Consider the following 21755-nt stretch of genomic DNA (forward strand, 5'->3'; position numbering starts at 1 on the left):
TTAAGTACTGACCGACGTAATGGGCGCAGCGGCCCTGAATGAGCCTTTGTGCATTGTTTTTTTGAATGGATTAATGTTTTGTACAAGTCGTGGGCATTTGTAATTAACCTTGTCGCTTAAAGTTTAGCGCAGATAAGGGGTTTTAGTTTCAACTTTGTGGAATTCACTTGTCTTTTGTCAGTTTCTTAATCTGAACGCGAAAAAAAAAACTCTTTGGACTCCATGCCAACACAACTAATCACTTTAGTTGTAAGGTGCTATTAACCTGTCTTTTCCAGTCTGTGTAACACCCTAGACAAGTATTTCGTGTTCCTCTTTCTGGTACAGGCTTTTAAAAATATTCCATTTTTTAAACTGAGTTACGGGAGTGGCGTTTCTGAGTTTTAAGTAGTTCTGTCTCTGTGGCTGGTTCGTGTGAGGCTTCAAATGTATCCCTGTATGTCGCTCTGCTTTGTTTCCATCGGAGATGCCTGTCGCCGTGCCTGTGCCACGGGAGCATTTTTGGGGATGCGTGTGCCTGCACAGCACCTCGCACATGGAGGAGATTGTGGAAATGCGGTTGTTGCTGTCAGTTCTTGGTGCGTTGGCACAGCGCTGCTGCGCAACGTGTGCTCCCAGGGAAGATGTGGAGTTGGTGTACAGTAATACTATGGCTACTGCCATGAAGTTGTTTTTTTAATCATTAAAGGTGGGACAGGTAGTAACTGTTTATTGGATTATAAGATTTACCTCCATTGATTTATTGATTTAGCATAAGTGGGACTGTGAGAAAAATAAACTGCTAGTCAGTGCAATGTTCCCAGATAAGCAGCCTCCCAGCAAACGGCAATTGCAAGGCAGTGGCGTTTTTCCAAGCTTTGTACTGAAGTGACACAGTTGTTCTATTAGGTTGGGAAACTGGAGAGCAAAAGTGAAACATCTTTAGAAAACGCATGAAAAAATGACATGGTGTGACATGTCTGGAGCTGTCCAGAGAGTTTTCATTGAGTGCTGACTCAAAGAGAAAGGGGTAAAAGTGTGTGTAGAGATGACAAAAAGAGTTCTGCTCGGACTGTTTCTGCCATTGCAGTAGAGAGCATTGCAGGACTGTGGTAATGGTACTGCCAGAACAAGGTTGTTTCACAGAAAACTGGGTAAAGCCGTAAAGAGAGTGAGGATTTAGATCCACCTACGAGCTGCAAAACCAGGAGGGTAAGATGTATAGATGTTATGACGTGAGAAGGCAGTTCTTGGCAAAGTTTCTTTAGCCTTTGCCAGGATAGGTGAACGGCCTTCTTCAGCAGCCTCGCTCTGCTTTTTGAGAAGGGGTGCCTCAGTTGGCAGAGGTGAGGAGAAAGTTCTTGAAGGCATTACATCTTTCTCTTGGGTTAAATACTTCAAAGCCATCCTATCGCTTTATATTGCATTAGATGTCTGTGGGAGTAGCGGAAAGGGAGGATTTTCAAGTTTATAAATGTAAACAAAGTTTTATACAAACACTTGGAGAAAGAACTGATTGTGGAAAGATACTGATCCATTAAAGCAGCACCCAGTGTGTCCTGCGTGCTCAGCAGCTGAAGGAGCTGAAGGAGCCTAGGTAGACTCTTTCAACACTGAAGAACTGTGTGTGTTGACTAACTTTACCAATAGGCTAATACTTAGCTGTACTTTGGATTTAAATTTTTTTTTTTTTCCCTTTCTGCTTTAGATATTTATTAATCACTCTGTAAAGTGAAACCTTCAAGTCATGTAGTACAAAGAAAAGGAAATATGGTGTTGGCCCAAAAAGGCAGTTAATAATCTTTACACTAAAACATTGCAATTTAAGAACTCTAGCTATTTTATATGAAGAATGATATGGCTGGCCAGTTCACAGGTTTCCTTTTATTTTATGGAACTAGTTGTAAGAGACTTAAGTACTGTATTTTCTGAATGATGCTGTTGACTTTGAGATGAGATATATTCAAAATTCTGAGTACATGTCCTATTTCTTTGCTAACTGTATGTTTAGAGAAAGGATTATTGCACTTGGAAGCAACAGTGCTTCCATCAGTTTAAATTCATGATTTCCATTTTTGATGATGTATCCAATGTAGATGGTAATATTGGCCATTCTATCGTTGTAGAACTCTTCAGAATCTTTGAATTATTTCCTATAGTGCATTTGTGGGTACTTGAAGTTAAGGTTACTAAGCTCAATAAATATTAAATGTATGTAAATCATGTAGCACATCTAAAACATACCAGTTTATTAGCTGGCAAAACTGCAAGCAGTGCATAAATATTACTTGACTGGTATGAAGTTGCTTTTAGTTGGATACTGTGTTGGCAACTGCCAGGTTTTCATTTGACTTCTGAAGTTTACAGGAAGTCCGGTTAAGAAGAAGCACTTCACTTTTCAAAATGAATTTTCCTATAGATGTATTGAATACGTAAGTTGTACTAGTTCTATTTCAGTTATTTTTCAGAGACAGCAAGCCTGTTTTTGGTGTTTCAGAGAAGGGAGGACTGGGGGAAATGGTGGTTTTAAGAAGGGAAAAATACAACACATAAAAAAGTTGGCACATAAAACTGTATGTGATGTCTAGTACTGGTCAAATCTCAGTTTTTGTGTATTAGGTGTACAATTCAGGGATTTTTTTTTAGGTTTTGTTTTTTTGTTAAATAAATGGCTTGTTTTAGTTCCTGCCCTGGTTTGCTTTTATTGCAGACAGCTGTGTAGGCGGTTGCTCTGTCCGTCTGAAAAAGATGTATGCAGAAGTAAAGTCTGTGGCAAAGGAACTTCTTTATTGGATTGCACCAAGTGTGTCATTAGGGAGCTGTTGGTGTGAAGGATGATTGCCCTGCAGACATTCACAGACTGCTTGGGAGTAGAGAGACATTTTTGTAGAAATCTGAGACCAGTTATTCAGGTCCAATGGTCTGTGAATTGCCTATTGCTTCCGCTGCAAAGATCTAAAACTTAGAGGTGCCACAGAAAATGGAATGGGATAAGACTTTGGAAAGAAAAAGTATATTAATTTAAAATAAGTTTCTCTTAATAAACAAGTGAGTTATTTTGCTGGGGGTAAAGCTCTGTGGCCCCTGGCATCTATCTGTATTTAGGGAAGCAGATGGTGAACATCTTGCTCAGGCTTAGGAGGGATGCTGCTGGACGGACTGCTGCTGAGAGAGGGCCCTAACCGTGAGATAGGGATTCCACTTTTGAGTGTTGCTTCTCTACCAGCCAAGCATTCTGCTCGAGCTTTCTGCTTGCTATCCCATCCTCACCTGACCTCAGACCCATGGCTGTGTGTATGAATGTATCTTTTGAAAACAGCTGCTGCATAAATTATTTGACCGAATTTTGGCATCAGGCATTTTATGCACCATCATTTTCTGAAGAAAGCCTTCATTGTCATCTTTCAACAATTGCTTTATTTGTTGCTTTCTGTGGCATAACTAGAAACATGGATGATAATGATTTAAAAATCTCAACTGCCTTGTAGTAGGAGAAACAAATTGAAATCACAGCTTTTCATTTCAAGAGAGTTCTTGATGTTCTGGATGACTTTTTTATCCGTTTGTGATACGGAGCCTGCTGATACTTTTTCTGTTTTGGTCCGGAGTCCGATTACTGCATAGGGTCCTGAGTGCTGTAGCAGTAGGAAGTCTGCAAAGTCACAACCCTGTTAATCCTGACTTGGAAGAGGGACCTTTAGGATTTTAAATGCAGATGAGCCTGTATGCCTAGTAGGTCATAAGCTGGTTTCAGAATGCAGGAATCAAAAGGAATATGATTCCCAGTCCCAGCTGACTGAGGTCTTTTTTGCTGGTGTTTTTTGGCTTTTTTTTTTCCTCTATTGCCATTTCCCATGAGTGTTACGATAAAAGTAAGTGTAAGTAATTAGTTGCTTCAAAGTTAAAAATTTTGCATCTGCTAAATATAAATTTATCTGAACTGGCATTAGTAGCAAAAGTGAACTGCTACTCCAGTAATAACAGTGGAGATACACAATATTTTGCCTGGCTGCAATTTTTAGTTTCTTTTAGCCCAATGTTTCCCTCATATTTGTTTTTAATGTTAGCTGGTGCCAAAAATTGGAAAAGATAGGATAATTTCCAGTTTTTATTCAGTGCCTATTTGATGTCAATGTTTGCAGTTTTAAGATCTGTGAACTTCTTGATTTGTATTCACATATAATAGTTACAATGTGTTCGTGTGAATGTACTGTTTCAAAATTGCACATTTTGAATATGAAAGCATATTAAGACTGACACGGGCTGTTTTTTGTATTATATATTAAATGAAAACAATGGAAATAAGTCAGCATAGTTGGCCATAAATTTATATTTGGCTAATTTTTTTTTTAAAAATAAATTACAGAATTTTTTTACTTAGTAAAAGATATTATGAACAAACTTTTCAACAAAAAATACATAGGGTGCTGTTTGTTTTTCATGCATATTTGTTTCTGTTGCTCATATACTGTGAAAATTTCTCAGGCCTATGAGACTGTGGGACTAACAGTGAGACTTCATTTTTATTTTACATAAGAGGACTCTTGCTTTTTGCTGATAACTTTGTTCTCTTGCATGTGAAAACATGTCTTCCAATTGTGGTTTGATGACATAGGATTAATCCATAAAACTCTGTAGTCATGTTTTTGATTTTAAAAGTTACCTTAAGGTTTTAAAGGGAGTTTTCAAATAAATAATTTATGGTTTGTTGATGGTATTATAACAAAATGTTTGAGTAAATCCCAAAGCAAAAGTCTGGGACGTGTTTATGAATGAATTTGTAGTGATGAAATATATGAGGGTATGACAGTCATTGTAGAAATTTCTAGACGTGTTTGTCTCTTGGAAAGACCTCAGAAAGGAATAATTTGATAGCACAGATCTTGGTCCTGTGCCATGTGCTGTCATTGCTCTCCTGGAGACTGGACTTCCTTATCAGTCATCTTACCATACCCCTTCTTTTCAGTGCTGTGTAACTAAAGGCACAGGAAGGTAGCTGTGCTACTTTCTGTTCCTTTTGGTACTGTTGAGTTGGCACACTTACAAAATGGTGAATGAGAATCTAATTTGGCTTTTGCATCGTTAATTAACTGAGTGTAACTCTAGGGCTTCAATCTGCCTTCAGCTTTTCAAGCATTGAACCTCTGCTGTCAGAGGTGAGCAGAGGGAGTACTATAGCTTGGAATCCTGCTAACTGTTAGCAGATATTAGAGCCAAGCTTGTTTTGGTTTCTGTTATTCCCTTGAATTTTTCCAAAGTGTACATTAGGGAAAGAAGGGAGAAGAGGAGGCAGTCTCTTCGCTGAAAGGGAAAAACACTGTTGAATTTTTATCAAAAGCCAATTTTTTTTCCTCCCCAGGAAGCCTTTGTGGTTAAAGCAGGGGAGAAGAATAGAGGAAAAAGTGTATTCATAATGTTCAAGAACATATTTAACAGTATCTTACAACAGTAGCCTTACTGCTGATGTCCAGGTGTTGGAAAGATAAATGACTTGTAAGTAGAATTGCCTTGTAAAAGTTTAGGGCTTGACACTCTTCAATCATCTCAGACCCAGGGGAAAGTTAGCAAAGTTTGGGAAGAAGGATGTTCCATTGATAGTGGCCACAGGGAATGCAAAATTCACGAGGCACAAGGATATTTGGCTGAACTCCCAAGATAAGGAAGAAACAAACAAAGCCAACTCAACAACCGTGTTGAATCAGCTCCAAGTGGAGAAAAGGTAATTCTGGCAGGGGGAGACTGGGACCACAACTCAGGACCCATTGACTCCCTAAGGCCACGCCTCCAGAGGGGAATGGCTTAGCATGTGGTGTGATTGGCAGGAGAAACGAGAGAATCATTGAACCTGTAGAAGGTGGAATGTTAATCACAAAGAGAGCCATGTAACCTGTTGCAAATAAACCATGATTTCTTTGCTGAAATGTATGAAAGGTATAAAATTTGGATGATCAGAGTGACAGCATGTGGTGGTTTCCTACCCAGTTCTCTGCTCTGTGCAGATCAGAATAAAGAAAAGGAAATGCCTTGGCTCAGTGCATAAATTGGCACTGCACATCAGGCAGCAAGCCTGCATTTGGGACATGACTGATACTGTCCAGTTCACAAGAGTATCTTCTGTAATTAAAAAAATCAGCTGGAAGGTAATTGTCTGTGTGCTGGGCATCAAGTATTATACTTTTAGAGTTGGGCTGGATTAGTTATATCATAATGAATGTAACTTCAAGATAGTGTTTTAATGTTTTCAGGCTGATTTTCTGAAATTAACACAGTTTTGTTACATATTTGAATTATGCCATAAGCTGTCTTTCTGTAATCTTTAGTCTTAACATCTGTTTTCTTTACCAGCCAGCAACATTTATGCTTCTTAAATTCTGTTTTCATCCTTTATCTGTTTTTAAGTCCCTTTTCAAACATATCTCTACAGATTAGAAGGAGAAATAAAAAATAAAGTGCTATGGCACCTTAAATTGCTGTGCAAATGTTTCTAATATTTTAGAAACTGTATTTCTATTGCTAAGAAGCAAGGAAAATTTTCTTCTGTAATTTTTATATAAAAGTACTTTTTCATTTTTCTTTATGAATGAAAGATTGGTCATACAAAAGCTTGATTTTGAAAACTGGATTGCTTCCAAGTATTCTGTTTTTCTCTCTCTTTAAGTGCTTCTGAAGATTTTATTCATCTGCTGTAGCTGTGGAGTTATAATACTGAAATCTCAGATGATTCTGACTAGCATGTCACACTCATTTTTCTTAGTATAAGTGTAATTCCACTTAATATTATTTTTGAAGGCGATGCAGTCTTTGCTTCTTGCAAACCAGCAACAATCTGATTTGTGGAAGTCACTACTGGAAATGTGTGCAGGAAGGTGACTAGCTGCTTGCTCTGAGTTAAAAGGAATTGAAAAGGAGGTAGGATGATATCTACCAATAACTTTGGAAGCATATTTTTTCAAGGCATAAAAGCTTTTTTGGAACAGAAAACAATAGTGAATACTTTCATCAGCACATAGACATAATTTATAGACTTCTGCTTAAAAAGAAAAAAAATTGTTATTTTAAGCACAGCAGAATTTCTTCCTTTTTTAATGGTGTTGGTATACTTGCATTTCTTTTCATTTGGGAAAAATTACTGTCATTCCTTTGCTGAGAGAAACAAATAGCCAGGAAATAAAAGTTTTGATGCTTCAGAATTATTAGTGGATTTTTTGTCTTGATGATGTTTCTTGTAAATAATGTTAGAGGCTTTTAACAGTAGATGCTGTATGTTGACAGAATATTTAAAAGAATTTGTAGGACTTGAGGAACTGTCATCTCTTTATTGTAACATTACTACATAAATATACTACAGAAATTAGGAAGGATGTTACTGCTTAGAGACCTGTAGATTCTGGCACTGGCTAAATTAGTTGCTCTTTCTATATGTCATCTACTGAGAAGTGTATTTTGTACATGTAGAGTATGCTTACTTGTTTTGGAATTTGTACTACTTACTATGATTAAGTTTTGATTAATTTTAAAACAACCCTTTTAATTTTGTTTTTGGCAGAAGGGGGCAAAGAGTTTTTGGAAGATTTAAGTGGACAGGAGACGACAGAAAACAAGAAAAATGCCGAAACCAGTAAGTAGCAGGTTTATATTAATCTAAAATTTAGAAAGATTTTTACATTTTAGAGGTATAATCTTATATCTGTTCTAATTATTTTGACTCTTCCCTTTCTAGGTTTCATAAGATTTGATCATGTACAATTGAAGTTGAGACAGTGTAGTACCAATGTATGGAAAAAATGGTCAATGGAGCACGGTACTGCAAATTGCATGGAGGGTGATTGGAAATGAGAGCGGTACTTGGAGCCCATTTGGCTGACAGGAGTTGTTGACTTTGAGACGAGCTGACTTACAGTAGTTAATGGAAGCATAATTTGTGCCTGACCAAGTGTCTGAGAATCAGTGGAAGGGTTTGCTGCAGGATTTGGCAGGGGAAGACAGAACGTGTGTCAAGTGTCAGCACCAAGTTAGTAGTTTTACCATGGTAGAGGCTATCACATAGAATAAGTTTTGAAGGGAGGAAATAAGCAGTTTCTGATCTCCTGTTCTTCTCACTTCAGCTAAGATTAGGGTTCACCCACTTTCTATCCAGCAGAAAAGATCTCCATCTTCTGTTTTGATAATAATTCTAGATTGAGGATTTATTTATTCATTTGGTTGATTCTTTTTCTGTTAATGTTATATTGCTAGCTTAGGATTTCATCTACCTTGTGTTAAGTGTCTTTTGCTTGTCTCTTGCACTTGTATCCAGTGAGCAAATCATTCAGAAAGGGAACTCAATTGTCAGGTTTTTTTCTACTCAGCTCAGTTGGTTTATGTAATAGCCTTCAGGCTTTCTTTGTTTCCTGATGTTTCATTTTGGTAGCAGAATAGGAGCAGGGCAGGTCTGTTGCTAAGAATAAATGTGTCTGTGCATGTGTATACACACATACCTCTCTATATGAGGTATATAAAAGGTTTTTGCTATTGGTGAGAAATTACCCCTGTAAATAATCTGTGTTGTACACCAGTGTTTGGAACTGGTACAGCTCAACGAATAGTGTGAGCATGGGACTAAGGGCTTGAAGTTCTATTCTGAGCCTCGCAGTTGGTCTGATGACAAACTGCCCATACCTTGTTTCTGTAATTTCTTCTCTTCTTGCCAGTGGATTAGGGGCAGTATCTTGGCACTTTCTCCAGTTGGAAGTAGCTGTCTGTATCCTGCTCATTGGTGACAGAAAGCTGCACTATGAAGGGCAGGAAAACGAATTAGCAGCATACTGTTTTCTGACCTGTTTGAGTGCTGGCTATGAGAATTGAGTACTGCCTTTGATGGAGCTTCTTAACTGAAAAACTGTTTTTTAAGAGTGAGGCAAAAAGTCACTGTGAGTTCATGCGGTTTCTGAGGCCTTCAGCTGCACGCGGATATAGAGGCATGGAGCGACAGAGGAGGTGACTAGAAAAAAAAAAGCTTGGGTGAGGTAACTTCTTTTTAAATTCTGGGATTGGAACCATTAAATTTAGGCAGGCAGGGTTCCCTCTATTTTAAGGACCAGAGAAAATTGAAGGAAATAAGAATTTTAGGGTTGTTCACGAGGAAAGCAATATCCTTAGAACTGAGATTGTAGTGATGTTGAAAGAGCACACAATCCACCCTAATAATGGATATTAGCTACCAGATCTTGACAAGGAAGCTGTGCTTGTGCCAAAGGTAGCTTTTTTTTCTTTAATAAGGAACTTTCTGTGAAGAGTTCATGTGTCTATTGATGTAGGTGCATGTGAAGTCCTAGAGGAAGCCAAGTGAAAGGAGCCATTATAAATGAAATTAAATTGATTACATTTCTCAATGTCTTCCTGTAAACTGCAGGTTGCTGCGATTATAGTTGGTAATCAGTGAATGAAGAAGTAGCACACTTGCCAAAGGTTAATTAGTATTACCTATAAAAATCAAACCTTATATTTTCTTCTGGTTGCCTCTTAAATGTTAGATTGCTTTGGAGCTCTCTTCCTACCCCCTCACCTCTTTTTTTTTTTCCTTCTTTCTTTGGAGACTGTAAGAGCCTATCCACGGTTGTGTTTAATGAATCCAACGTTGTTCTTTGAAGAATTTTTCTGTTCTGCTCAGATTTGATAATATTGGACAGTAGAAGGTCTCTTGCTATGGATATTTACTGCAGTTCTTGGGAGTTGTCTTTATGCACAATCCACAATAACCAAATGTTCTTCTAGTCCAGAAACTATTTATGCTTTAAGTCCTCATTGTTTATTTTTGACAGCTGTTGCAATAAGACAGTCAGTGTTCTGTAGCTTTATTGCTGGAAATCATTTAACCTGAAAACTAATGAAACAATCATGAGTAAGAACTAAGAAAACCCAGTTAACACAAGTGGTGAGATTTTTGACAGTGTTTTCTCTCTTCTGTATTACTGTGACCTATTTAGGTTTTCTTTTTTTCAGATTCTGCTGTAATGATCCAATTGATAGTTTTCATAAAAGTCTGATAGTCTTCTAAATATGTAAGCCTCTGCAGTACAACTATAAATTCCTCATGTGTTTCTGGAACGATTTTTTTTTTGTTGAGAAAATAACAAATAAATAAGCCATAGATCAATTTAAATTAAGTCAGTGCCCACTGAACCACAGGAAATGCAATTAAATAGATTTTGGGTTGACTCTTTTTGGTTTTACGTTGAAAAGTTATGTAGTATTCCAGACAAAATTAAGTAAATGAAGACCAGTAGAAAGTCTTGGCATATTGGAATTTTATAGCAATCATCTTTCATTTTTCCTGGAAATCTGAGTCTGAAATAAGTTTCATGCCACTGTGAACGATTCTTATACATGGTAGGAAAAGGTCACGTGTTTCGGATTTTTTTTCTCAGAGGCTAGTAGGTTAAACAGCTTGGGTGAAAAGGCTGTTTTGAAAGGGTAGAAACAACTTTAGTGTATTGTCCTGAGATATTAAGGTACTATGTGACTGAAAAATATACGTAATTGAAACAATTTCTTTTTTGATTGTTTCAGTAGAAAGTCTGTTCCTTTGCTTTGGCTGTGTTTGTGACAAAGTGGCTTTCCAGTTTTTCAAGCTGTTATTCAGCATCTACTCTACTTTTAAAACCAAATTATTTTGAAAGAGACTTTTTCTCAGTTCTACCTAGTTGTGTGAATTTTAGTTTCATTTAGCATGTTGTGATCCATCTGAATAAAACTGATGGCTTCTTTGTTTAATTACATCTTTGCTGCTGTAATCAAAATTTGAGGTGTTGCAAGTGCTGTTCTCAGTATGCTTAGTTCTCAGTTTGCTGAAGAACAGAATATTTGTTGACTCTAATTTTCAGTGCTTTCTTACTAAAAGAATAGGTACAAAATGTTTCTCGGCTGTATGGCATCCTCACAGATCTGCACTGAAAATAGTAACATAGAAGCTAAAATTAGATATCATAGGTTACATAACTGTTAATCATTTCATACGTTAAGAAGATTGGATATAATTGACTGAAATATTGCATTTATAGGGTGTAAATTATCATCTGGTTTTGGCGGTAATTTGCAGCACTTTTGTACAAACTGCAATGCCTGAAAGAAAACAGAGATAGATGTCAAAGTTAATAAAACTAAAAAGGATTTTTTTTTCAGGTTTATTTAATGTTTTATGAAACTGTGTATTCAGAAGTAAATTAATTCTGGAATAATATGATGATATAAAATTCTAATATTTGCAAGATCAAATTTCTGTAAGGTGGTCAAATTGAAATAGTGTATAGGTTTTTTTTACTACAGTGATGTTAGGAAAATCTTTTGAGTCTATGTAATGCAGTATTTGAATTATGACTTGAATTTATTATTCATTTCTGTAATATAAATAGACAACTGCTGTCAGCTTGGAGGACTGCTTTCTTTTGATTCATCTATTGGTAAAATCTGTTTGGCATTATTCTGTACCCTTCTGTTCCTAATGTTGTTTAGTTCTTACCCTTTAGCCTTTTCTTCATAAAATTTTTTCTTCCACTTCTTCCTATAGCTACTTTGACATTGTTATGGAAAGAGTGCTGTGTGTATGTGTGCAGTCTGTAAAGCAGTTGGACTAATACACTGCTACTCTTAAAACAATTTAATATGCAAACTTGAGGTAGTAAATCGTTGAAGCAGTGTGAGGAAGCTCTTTGAACAAACTTTTTTTGCCATATGCAATTTTCTTCTGGATCAGACTGGTTTTTGTGGCTTTCACAAATGACTAATTTGACTTGCATTTATTAAACCAAAGCAAAACCACTGGAAACCATTTCCACGATATTTTAAATGGCTTTTTTTCTCAGTATTGGTACCTACTCAGTTTTGGAGTTCATCGTGAAAGATGAAGTGCCATAACTAATATCTGCAAAGGATGGCTGGAGTAATAGAAAATTCTAGATTATTGAGCTTACAGCCAGGTTTTGTGCATATTTCATGGACAAAATGTGCATGTATCTGTTTGAGGAGAGGTTCAAAGTTTAATGTGGTAATGGTGTAATATTCCCATGAATTGTGGAGGGCTGAAGTTAGGTTCTACAAGAAAATGTAGAAATACTTTTTCAAGTCCTTATAGGTGAAAGAATGCAAAAAAAATATATATAATTCCCTTATGAAGTTCATGCTTTTATTAAGTGCACATCGATTTTTCTTTTTCCAGATATGTTCATTGACTATACTCTTTATTTTGATAAATTATTTAATAGATAATTTGCTGTAGAATGTTTTTCTATGAATAGTATTTTGTAGCTGTGGCAAATATCCTCATAACCCATTAGCAACATTTGTTATCAAAACATCAGTTGCACCCTTGGCAAAGAATAATCAATGTGTATTCCCTTTCCTTTGGCTGTGTTTAATCATTCTGAAGCAAGTCTAGTAAAATACAGATAAACTCAGCCTGCTGCTGATGCCAAGGATCCGGACAAGCATGAGAAGTGGGACAATGTGAATCTCCTTAGGTTCAACAAGACCAGGTATAAGGTGCTTCACCTTGGTTGGGGCATCCCCTGGAGTCAACACAGCCTGAGGAATTGAACAGATGGAGAGCGGTCATGCTGAGAAGGACTTGGTGGTGCTGGTGGGTGAGAGGCTGGCCATGAGCTGTCAGTGTGCACTCCCAGCCCAGAAAGCCAAAGGTGTCCTGGGCTGCATCCAGAGCAGCGTGGGCAGCAGGGCCAGGGAGGGGATTCTGCCCCTCTGCTCTGCTCAGACCCCACCTGCAGGGCTGCAGCAGCTCTGGGGTCCCAGCACAGGGAGGATATGGTGTTGTTGAAACAGGTCTAGAGGAGGATTACAAAATTTGTTCTCAGAATGAAGTATCCCTCCTTATGAGAAAAGGCTGAGAGAGTAGGAGTTGTTCTCCCTGGGGGAGAGAAAGGTGTGGGGAGACCTTACTGTGACCTTTCAGTTCTTAAAAGGAGCTTACAAGAAATGTGGGGACAAACGTTTTATCAGGGCCTGTTGCAATAGGACAAGGGAAATGGTTTCAAACTAGAAGGATATAGATTCAAACTACATACACTGAGTAAATTTTTATGATGCAGGAGATGACACTCTAACAGTTGCCCAAAGAGATGGTAGATGCCCCATCCTTGGAAATGTTCAAGGTCAGGTTGCATGGGTCTCCGGGCAACCTGATGTAGGAGAAGGTGTCTGTGCTCATTGCCAAGGGGTTGAACTAGATGAACCTTAAAGGTCCCTTCCAAACCAAACTATTCTGTGATTCTGTTTAATATGCAAACTTGAGCTAGTAGTTGACTGAACTAGAGTGAAGAAGTGAGCTGTCAAATTCTGTTTGAAAGATGTGGGATCCTGGTGACAGCAAATTTGAAGAGCAGTCACTGAGTGGGTCTTGTGGTATGTGTAGTGGTAGCCTTCCAATACTTGCTACAGGAAACCTTTATGCATTTCTTTTGCCACTATTGCAAGAGCTCCTTCCTGTTTCCCTATTTGTGTGATAAAGTTGGTTCATATTAGTGCCTGTCCGTAATTTGTGGTTCAGATAATTTCCCCCTGTCACCAACGTCAGGTGAAGAGCATTGCTTCAAAGTAGCCAGATACCCAGCAGAGGTTAGGAGGGACAGACCATTGCTGAAGTTCCCGGACCTTCTTTCTCTGCCCATTTTCTCAATTCCCTGCTGTATTTATGATGTAGAAATTTCCCCTATGACTCTTGTTTATGTAGCTTTCTAGCTTTATTTTACAGACAATGCAACTGATACCAGTGGTTTGATTTTTGTTGAGGGGGTGCCCTGTAATCAAGGTCTGAATTAGATAAGTAGTCCTTTGGGGCTGTTTAGGTTTTGACAAAAGCAACTTTATGTTCCATGAATAGAAATAATTAAAGCTATGAAACAATGTTACAAGTTTGCAGAAGCTTGCTATTTGTATGCCAAAAATCAAAGTCAGTCCAAATTTCTAGGGAAACAAAATGAACTGTTAACTGAGTGTTAACTTTGTATATTTTAAAATTATGCTTATCATAAAAGGTAACATTTTAACATTGCCATAATTTAATTTGTAACTTTCTTATTAAAACTGAATGTGTAAATGTTGATTAGCAGCTGAGTGATCTGTTAATTGGAAGTTGAAAGATTAATAGAAGTGCTACAGGCTTAAGCAGTTTCTGTAATGTCTATAAGTGACCAGGTACTCTTAATGTCTGTACCTCTTGCAGGTGTAGAAACTCTGTACTCTTGGAGCACTCAAATTTTTTGGGGTAGTAACATCCCGAGGCAGACAGAATTTAGAACTATATTGAGTTTGTCTCTGTATTACAGTTATTGTTTTACTGTTTGACTCTTCTAGTTTTGTGAAGGATAAACTCAGATAGTATTTCTTGCATTTGTAGATGACATTTGTTGTAAGGATATTTATATAAGAAGTTTCTGCTACCTGCTGCTGCAATTAGTTTTGAACTTGCTGTGCTTTGTAGATCTTCTGTGATGCTTCTTGTTTTGGCAATGGTGCTGTTATATAACAGAGCACTTTGGCATTTAAGAAAAATATTTTTTCGCCATATCCTTTGTAATAATGCTTACTTGTGACTGCCCTAAAGAAGGTTTCATTTTTTTAAATAGAAAAGCTGTTTTAAAAATTAATTTTTTTTAAATTAAGGGGCAATCCCTCATGCTTAAACTAGTGCAACTAGCAATGAATTAGACCTACCATTTAAAATTAGTTATTTTGTTAGAGGAATTATGTTCTAAGAGGGTATTTTTTCCTTCTCTTGAAATGGACAGACTGAGAGAATCTACAGAAAACATCTTTTTCGCTCTTCCTGACACACAACCTCTATTTTTAAAAAAACATTTTGCAATAAAATGAAACTGTTTTTTACTCCAAAGTCTTCAATTCTTGTTCTTTATCAGTGTTTGCACACACAATAAAGCTGGCTAAGTCCCATCTATCATTCTTGTTTGCAAGTCTATAACCTAGAGGTCCTTAGGCTTTTGCTGTTCTTGTCCTGTATATCCCCCTTGTGTTTTCCTTGATGTTGAAGCAAGCAGTGATCAAACTTTATCTGTTGCATGAGGACAAACTGCTCTGCAGGCTTTTTTCCCACCTTAGATCTTCATTCCATGTTTTGCCTTGTCTTCTTTTCCAGACAATCACTTCTCAAAGTATTCCACCTGGTGGCAAAATTAGGGAAATAGTTAATGGAAATGGTTCACACATGCATAGATCAAGGAGTGTAAGCACCTGTAATACAAGTCCTAATTTATTCTGTTCCTTTTTTAACAGTAGAGAAAAATTAGAATATATCTGTGTGAGTTTGTTTTTTTTTGCATTTATAGGAAGGTATATTTGACCTTTAACACTTTATATTCCTATGCACTAAAGATGAATAAAATGTGACACCCTGGCAGTAGGAGTGGAGGACTGTTTTACGCTGAGAAAACAGTGCTGTGCATTTAATACTTTGTTCTGCTTCATGGAAATTCTCACTTCTATATGTACCAGCTGAAGAGAAATTGTAAGAGACTGTTGTACTTCCAAGTAGGGCTTCCAATTATCTCCTGCAGTATTTGACTACTTGTTTTTTAACAAATAAGCCCAGTGATTATCAAGAGTCATCTGGAAAATGGTCCTCCCTTTCAGGAGAAGGAGGTACATTGAATGGTGGTGATTTTTTTTGTCTTGTAGTAAGGGAGTTGAAGGAGGTTGGCACTAAGGAGGGCTGACTTCTGTCCTTTTTCTTTCCATTGATCAAAACTTACTGCTAGTCTGACCTGAGATATGCAAGCTCTAGTTCTAAATAGTTTGACCACCAAACTGCTTGATTTTAGAAATGGCAAGCAGGAGGCTGCTTGTCTGTTTATATTGCTAGGCGTAAATACCTTAAAATGATATATATGTGACCAAGAACAACTTCTTTTGCATGCATTTGGGAAGCCCTCTGAAAGATAGTGCCCAGTAGCTCAGTGTCCCAGTGTTTTTCAGCTGTTCAGTAGTGATGTCAGCTTTCCCCTTAAATTAATTTTGAGCTTTGTTCTTTAATTTTACCTTCCAACATACTGGTAAATACTATCCTGATTACATTTTTGTACTAAATAAAGATGAGATTTTTTTTCAGATTAAAATTTTCTGTTTTTCTTATAGCTATGTTTTATGTGTACACAAGACCATTAAAATTGTTGAACTTACTGTTTCTTATAGGCTAATCACAGGATATAGAAGCATTACACTGTTACGGTATGATTTAAATATTTCTTTATGTTCTGTAGATCAATGTCAGAGTAACCACAATGGATGCAGAGTTGGAATTTGCCATCCAGCCCAATACAACAGGCAAGCAGCTCTTTGATCAGGTAATTTATATCTCTCTCTATGTATATATGAGTACAAGCATATAAGAGTATTGTAGTTATTAAGGTATGGTCTGAAAAAGTGGTAGTGGTCTCATGCACAAATTGTTTTTCCTTATGTTATCTAAGCTATCTGAGCTAGTGTGAATTTCCTCATTACTTCTCCTGGAACATATTCAAATTCAAAGACAAATATGTTACCAGTGAGGCTTCAGATAAATTGTGTATGCAACTGCTTTGAAATTAATTGTGGTCTTTATGTCTAATAATATTATAGTTGCTACTGCAATATAGTTGTTAGAATTGCATATTTTAGAAATGTGTATGTAAATTCATTAAACAGTAAGTTAGTTCATTAATGAAAGCTAATGCAATTGCTTTCCAACAATAGACACTATAAGATGGTCTTTCACTTCTCTAATGTTAGAACTAAATACTGTTGTCTTATGGACCAACTTGGAATTTATGTTAAAAAAAAAAGGAAAGGAAAAAAGAATTGTTGAAAATGACAGCCTTAATGTGCTTATGGATTGCAGATGTATCAGATCTGCACGCTCACTTGATGGTGTGTGTTGTACATCAGTCGAATGGACCAAGTGAACGACTTCTTTAACAGAGTTGTTCTTGCACTCATGTGATGCTAGTCATCAGAATCTCAGAACAAGTTTTTGACCTGTGTTGTGGGGTGTTACAGGAAACCTTAAGAATAGAATTTTGTCAATGTGTTGTGTCGTTTGCCAATAAGATACCAATAAATATGTTTTGTTCTCTAGATTCAAGATGTATGCCTTTATTTAGGAAATGTGAAAATATCTGAAATTACTCTTCAAAAATAGTTTAAGTAGATGAACAGTTATGTCTAGTAGTTGTTTCTGTCCATTCCACTATAGATGCTTGATGTAATGATGAGTACTAAGAGAAAGTAAGCCATCAAAAAAGCTCTTTAAACTTTTAGTTGACCTTTTAGAGTCAATTAAGTGTCTTATTATATAAATTGAAAAGATGAGAATGTGTGTTTTAATACTGAACTTTTAGATAAATGAAATTGCCTTTGCAGTTTTCGTTTGAGATGACTGACTCTTAACCCTTATTGCCTGCCCTTTTCTCTAACATCAGTAGCAGTATATCTTTAGCCCCTATGTAGGAATAAACTTCACATCTCTTAAAAAGCCTTCTTAAAAAAACAGGCTGTTTTGCTTTTTGCCTAACCAGCATCATCATCATCAAATAAAAGTATGGTATTTGGTGACATAGAAGGCTCAAGCTGTTACTTGTCTTTTGCCAGCCTTTGCTATCTTCTGCTGTGCACTGTTGGGTGTGGTGACATTCTGCTGTGTGATGTCTTGTGCCCAGGTAATCAGGCTCATCCAAATTGGGGCATTCGCAAACAGGGAACAAAGATACAGTTCTGAATTTGTTGTCATGCTCTTCTTTGTTCTTCAGTTCTCTGTGTGGTGTTTGACATCTCACCAACTCTTACCTCCGGAATCTTAAATTGAAAAAAAATTTGTGTCAAGAGAAATCAACCAGAATAGTTGTGTGTGAGAAACATTTTAGCCTGATTTTAAATTCATGTGTGAGTTCCATAGTCTAACATCAAGATCTAAACAGTATTGGAATTTTGGACAAGAAGTTATCTCCCTTCTCTATAGAAAGGGGATCGAATAGCACTGTTACTGAAAGGATTGGCCTTCAAGGTTTGTGCAGAAGTGGTGAACATGACAAACAGGCTGATTATTGTTTGCAGAAAATAACCTCTCCATGAATTCAGCTGTTATCTAGTACTCCTACATTTTTGGTGAACAGTTTTTCAACCTTTTACCAGCCAGTGCTCTTTTAAGCTTTTAATTGGCGTTTTCTGGAGTTGTTGATTTGTTTTCCATTCTATATATGTGTTCTCATCATCATCTGTTATCAAGCAAGAATTCAGCATTTGAAATCAGTGGTTTTTTTACTTGCATTTCAGAAGGTGTTCTAGTATACTTATCATTTGTCTCTCTGTCTATTCTGTCAGTGGTCAGAATAGGCAAGAGGGGGATCTGTCCTCTGGTAGTCAACCAGTTAAGCATCTATAGCTTTCCTGGAAGAGGAAGAGCCCTGTGAAGGATATGTTTCCACACACTGGTGGTAATCATGGGGGAGTTGTTTTGTTTCATTAGCACTGTGCATCAGTAGCTTTTGGTTCACTGTAACTGCCATTCAGAAGGAATGTGGGGGTTGTCTCCTTTATTTTGTGTTGTACCCCACTGTTCTTTCCAGATGTCTTCAAAGCCTTCTTTACCATCTTGTGGAAGGTGACAGTATGAAACCCTTGTTAAGTTGTCTTTATGTGTATGTTGTGATTTGCCCAAACATACATTGTTCAGGTTGCTTTTCTTCTCCAGGAAGTTTTCATTGCCTATTAATAGTCAAGTTGTAGGATGTGATGGTGGATAAATCTATTTTTACAGATGTGATGAACGCTTGCCTGAAGCTACTTAATAGAAGTTTTGAGCCAGAATCAAACTCCTAAGTTTTTCATTCTCCTGTATTATCTTGCTACAAAGTTTCAGAAATGTTAGTTCTCTTTCCTTTGAGCTGAGAGGCAGTGTAGGCAATGCTTTTTCCTTATTTGTGGATTCTGCTGGTTTTAATGTTGATTTTGCAAACTTGCGTAGGTCTGCATTGCTGTACCCAGGTTGCCTGATGATTTAGATCATGTGCATCTCAGGGGCCATAGTTAGTGGGTTGAGAGCAAAATGTTTTGACGTGTGCATAAGCACTTGTCTCCTTCTGCCTTAGGGGCAGAGCTGTTGAGCATCTGCGGTTCTTTGCAGCTCAGAGAGCTGATAAGGTATGAGGGCTCAGCTTGGACAGCTGCTAAGTAAAGAGCATTCTCAGTCATCTGATAAAGCCATAAGTAGTTTGATCAGTGTTATATAGGATATCTGTGCCAAAAGAAACAGCAGGTCTGAAATTCCTGCGTTGGGTTACCAAATTTAATGTTGTTTGGACCATACTAGTAGCATACAATCTAAAGTAAATTATGTGGGAATTCTGGAGGAAATAACTGTGCCCACTCAAGACATCAATCAGGTTGGATCCACAAGCATTGTCCATTATGTGCTTTGGAGTTTGAAGGTGAAATGATAAAGGAGGAAAAAAGGTGCACATTCAAATGGTTAAGTGATTATGCAAATATACAAGGCAGCAGAAGTAAGTTTGCATAGTTATCCTATGACATTTTCTAATTTTCAAAATCTTAATTTTGCAACCCGATAGTACTACTTTAAAATGGAGGAGGATCTATGTGTAAAATTCTATTTACTTCACATGCATCTGAATGCTTCCATAAAACAGCCTTCAGTAAAGCAGCATGGCACCATGGTCCAACCTGAGGACATATGTAAGTACTACCGTATGTGATCTTTGGAGCCAGAGTTTATGGTCATTTAATAATCTTTGCTGGACCTTTCTGATTAATTTTGCTGTGCAAAAGACTTGTAAAATAGTTCCACAGTTTCATTATACTCTCTAGTAAAAGTGCTTCTTTTTCCTTGCTTTGAGCCCGCTATGTTATGATTTCTGTTGATTCTCTTCTTACATTATAAGAAATAATGAACAATCATTCCTTATTTTCCTTCTACATGCCATGCAAGTTTTATAGACCTGTGTCATAGCTTCCCTTTTTTCTCTGTCAGTAGCCCTAGTTCTTGTCTTAGCTATGCAGAAAATGTTCCAAGTCACTGATCATTCTTTTCAACATTTCTGAAACATTTCCAGTGCTGCAGCATCTTTTTTTATAAGTTGAGGTGACCAGACTTTATGTAGAATTGTGAATACCATACATGTATATAGTAATGTAATATCTTTCTTGCCGTTTTGCTTTACAACTAGAACTTTGTTCACATGATTTAAATTGCTGTCTTTTATGTTGCTTTTATTGAATATGATCATTTATTGAGGTTCATCTTTTTGCTGTTATTCACAGATCTTTATGGAAGGTTTTTTATAGCAGATTTTTGGCACATCAGTTTCATCCTTTTTTGAAGTCCTGGGGGACTTCTCTAGTGGTTACACTATAATTGTTATGAAAATAGATTGTGTTTTTTGTCTGTCTTTTTAAGCACTGTATCCATAAAACAACCTTCCTTCTGTTCAAGGACAATTTTGCTCCTTTAGTAGCTTTTGGTGATAGACCTGATCTGAAATCTTACAGGAAAGTCATGTATGTTTAATTAGGTAGATCATCCTTACCCCTTTTATCATTAACTCTTAGAAGGTGGCAGAACTATTTGAAGGAGGCAGTTCATCCTCATTATCTCATACTTGTCCACAAATACTACTCTTTATTATCATTTCACCAGTTGTCTTCGGTTGAAGTGTACTCACTTCTCCATGGGGGTGCAGGTCACTTCCCAGATGTGCTTTATAACCTCAGGGTCCTGTTACTACCTTCTGTTCCTCAGGTGCTGATGTACCCAGTGAGCTGCACGCTCCAGTTGGTAGCTTGGAGCATTTGAGTTCATTTAGAATTCTGGGGTTCTCTGAACCTGATGTTTTGTTGCTATTTTATCTTTTTTGTTCTTGTAAGACTTGATTACATTTCAGTTTGAAATTGCTTATGTAGCTTTAATAAGCCTCATAGTACCAGTTAAAAAAATGTATTGTAATGATTACTGATGGCTCATTATGGCTCATTTATCTTTAGGTGGTGAAAACTGTTGGTCTTCGTGAAGTCTGGTTTTTTGGGCTGCAGTATGTGGACAGCAAAGGCTACTCAACTTGGCTGAAGCTAAATAAAAAGGTAACAATTCCCTCATATTTAACTAAGTGTACAGTTTGAATATATTTTGTAAGCTTTGCTGATTTAATATCTTAAGTGAGGTATAGCTGGCTTCAAATTTGGTTGAAAATTTGCTTTTCATGTGCTTAAAATGACAAAATAGTGATAAGTTGGATTAGTTATAAAGAATAGGCAAAGATGCATCAATATTTAATTTGAGGAGATGGTTTCCAGTACTGTGGAATGCATGCATTAGGAGAACTTGAATTCATATGATTATCCCATTTTCACATAGCAAGACATAATAGAATTGTTGTTTTAGATTTTGGCCATGTATATGGGAAGTATTTGAGCTTTAGGAATTTGTATGCATACAGCTATGAATCTTTAAACAAGGCAAAATAATCAGCTTCTAAACTTCAGGTATCTAATAGGTAGATTGTAGGATAATTTTATTTTTTTTCCCAAACAGCATTGTATCTCCCAGTTACTGGGAACTGGGTTATTTTACTTGAAATTGTATTTATGAATTTGAACAGTCACTTCTTATTTTAATATTGGCTGTCAGATTATTTGTTAATGCCACTGTTTAGAATGGAGATATTTTTTTTTTACTTCAACCTAACCAAGAATACCTTTTTTATCTTCAATATTAAAGGGCAAATTGA

The 21755-nt window shown here is 36.8% G+C and overlaps 1 protein-coding gene across 1 annotated transcript in view; it reads left to right on the forward strand.

Moving 5' to 3' along the window:
* Window positions 1-21755, forward strand: part of RDX (radixin) — a 36952-nt gene that overhangs the window by 667 nt on the left and 14530 nt on the right. The window contains exons 2-4 of the mRNA XM_005516242.3: window positions 7526-7597; window positions 16242-16325; window positions 21013-21108. Of these exons, the coding sequence (XP_005516299.1) occupies window positions 7586-7597; window positions 16242-16325; window positions 21013-21108 (192 nt within the window). The 5' untranslated portion in view covers window positions 7526-7585. The remainder of the gene's footprint in view (window positions 1-7525; window positions 7598-16241; window positions 16326-21012; window positions 21109-21755) is intronic.

Source organism: Pseudopodoces humilis, chromosome 2 (assembly GCF_049639895.1).
Source record: "Pseudopodoces humilis isolate 2021_Gansu_Grassland_sample_001 chromosome 2, ASM4963989v1, whole genome shotgun sequence".
NCBI lineage: Eukaryota > Metazoa > Chordata > Aves > Passeriformes > Paridae > Pseudopodoces > Pseudopodoces humilis.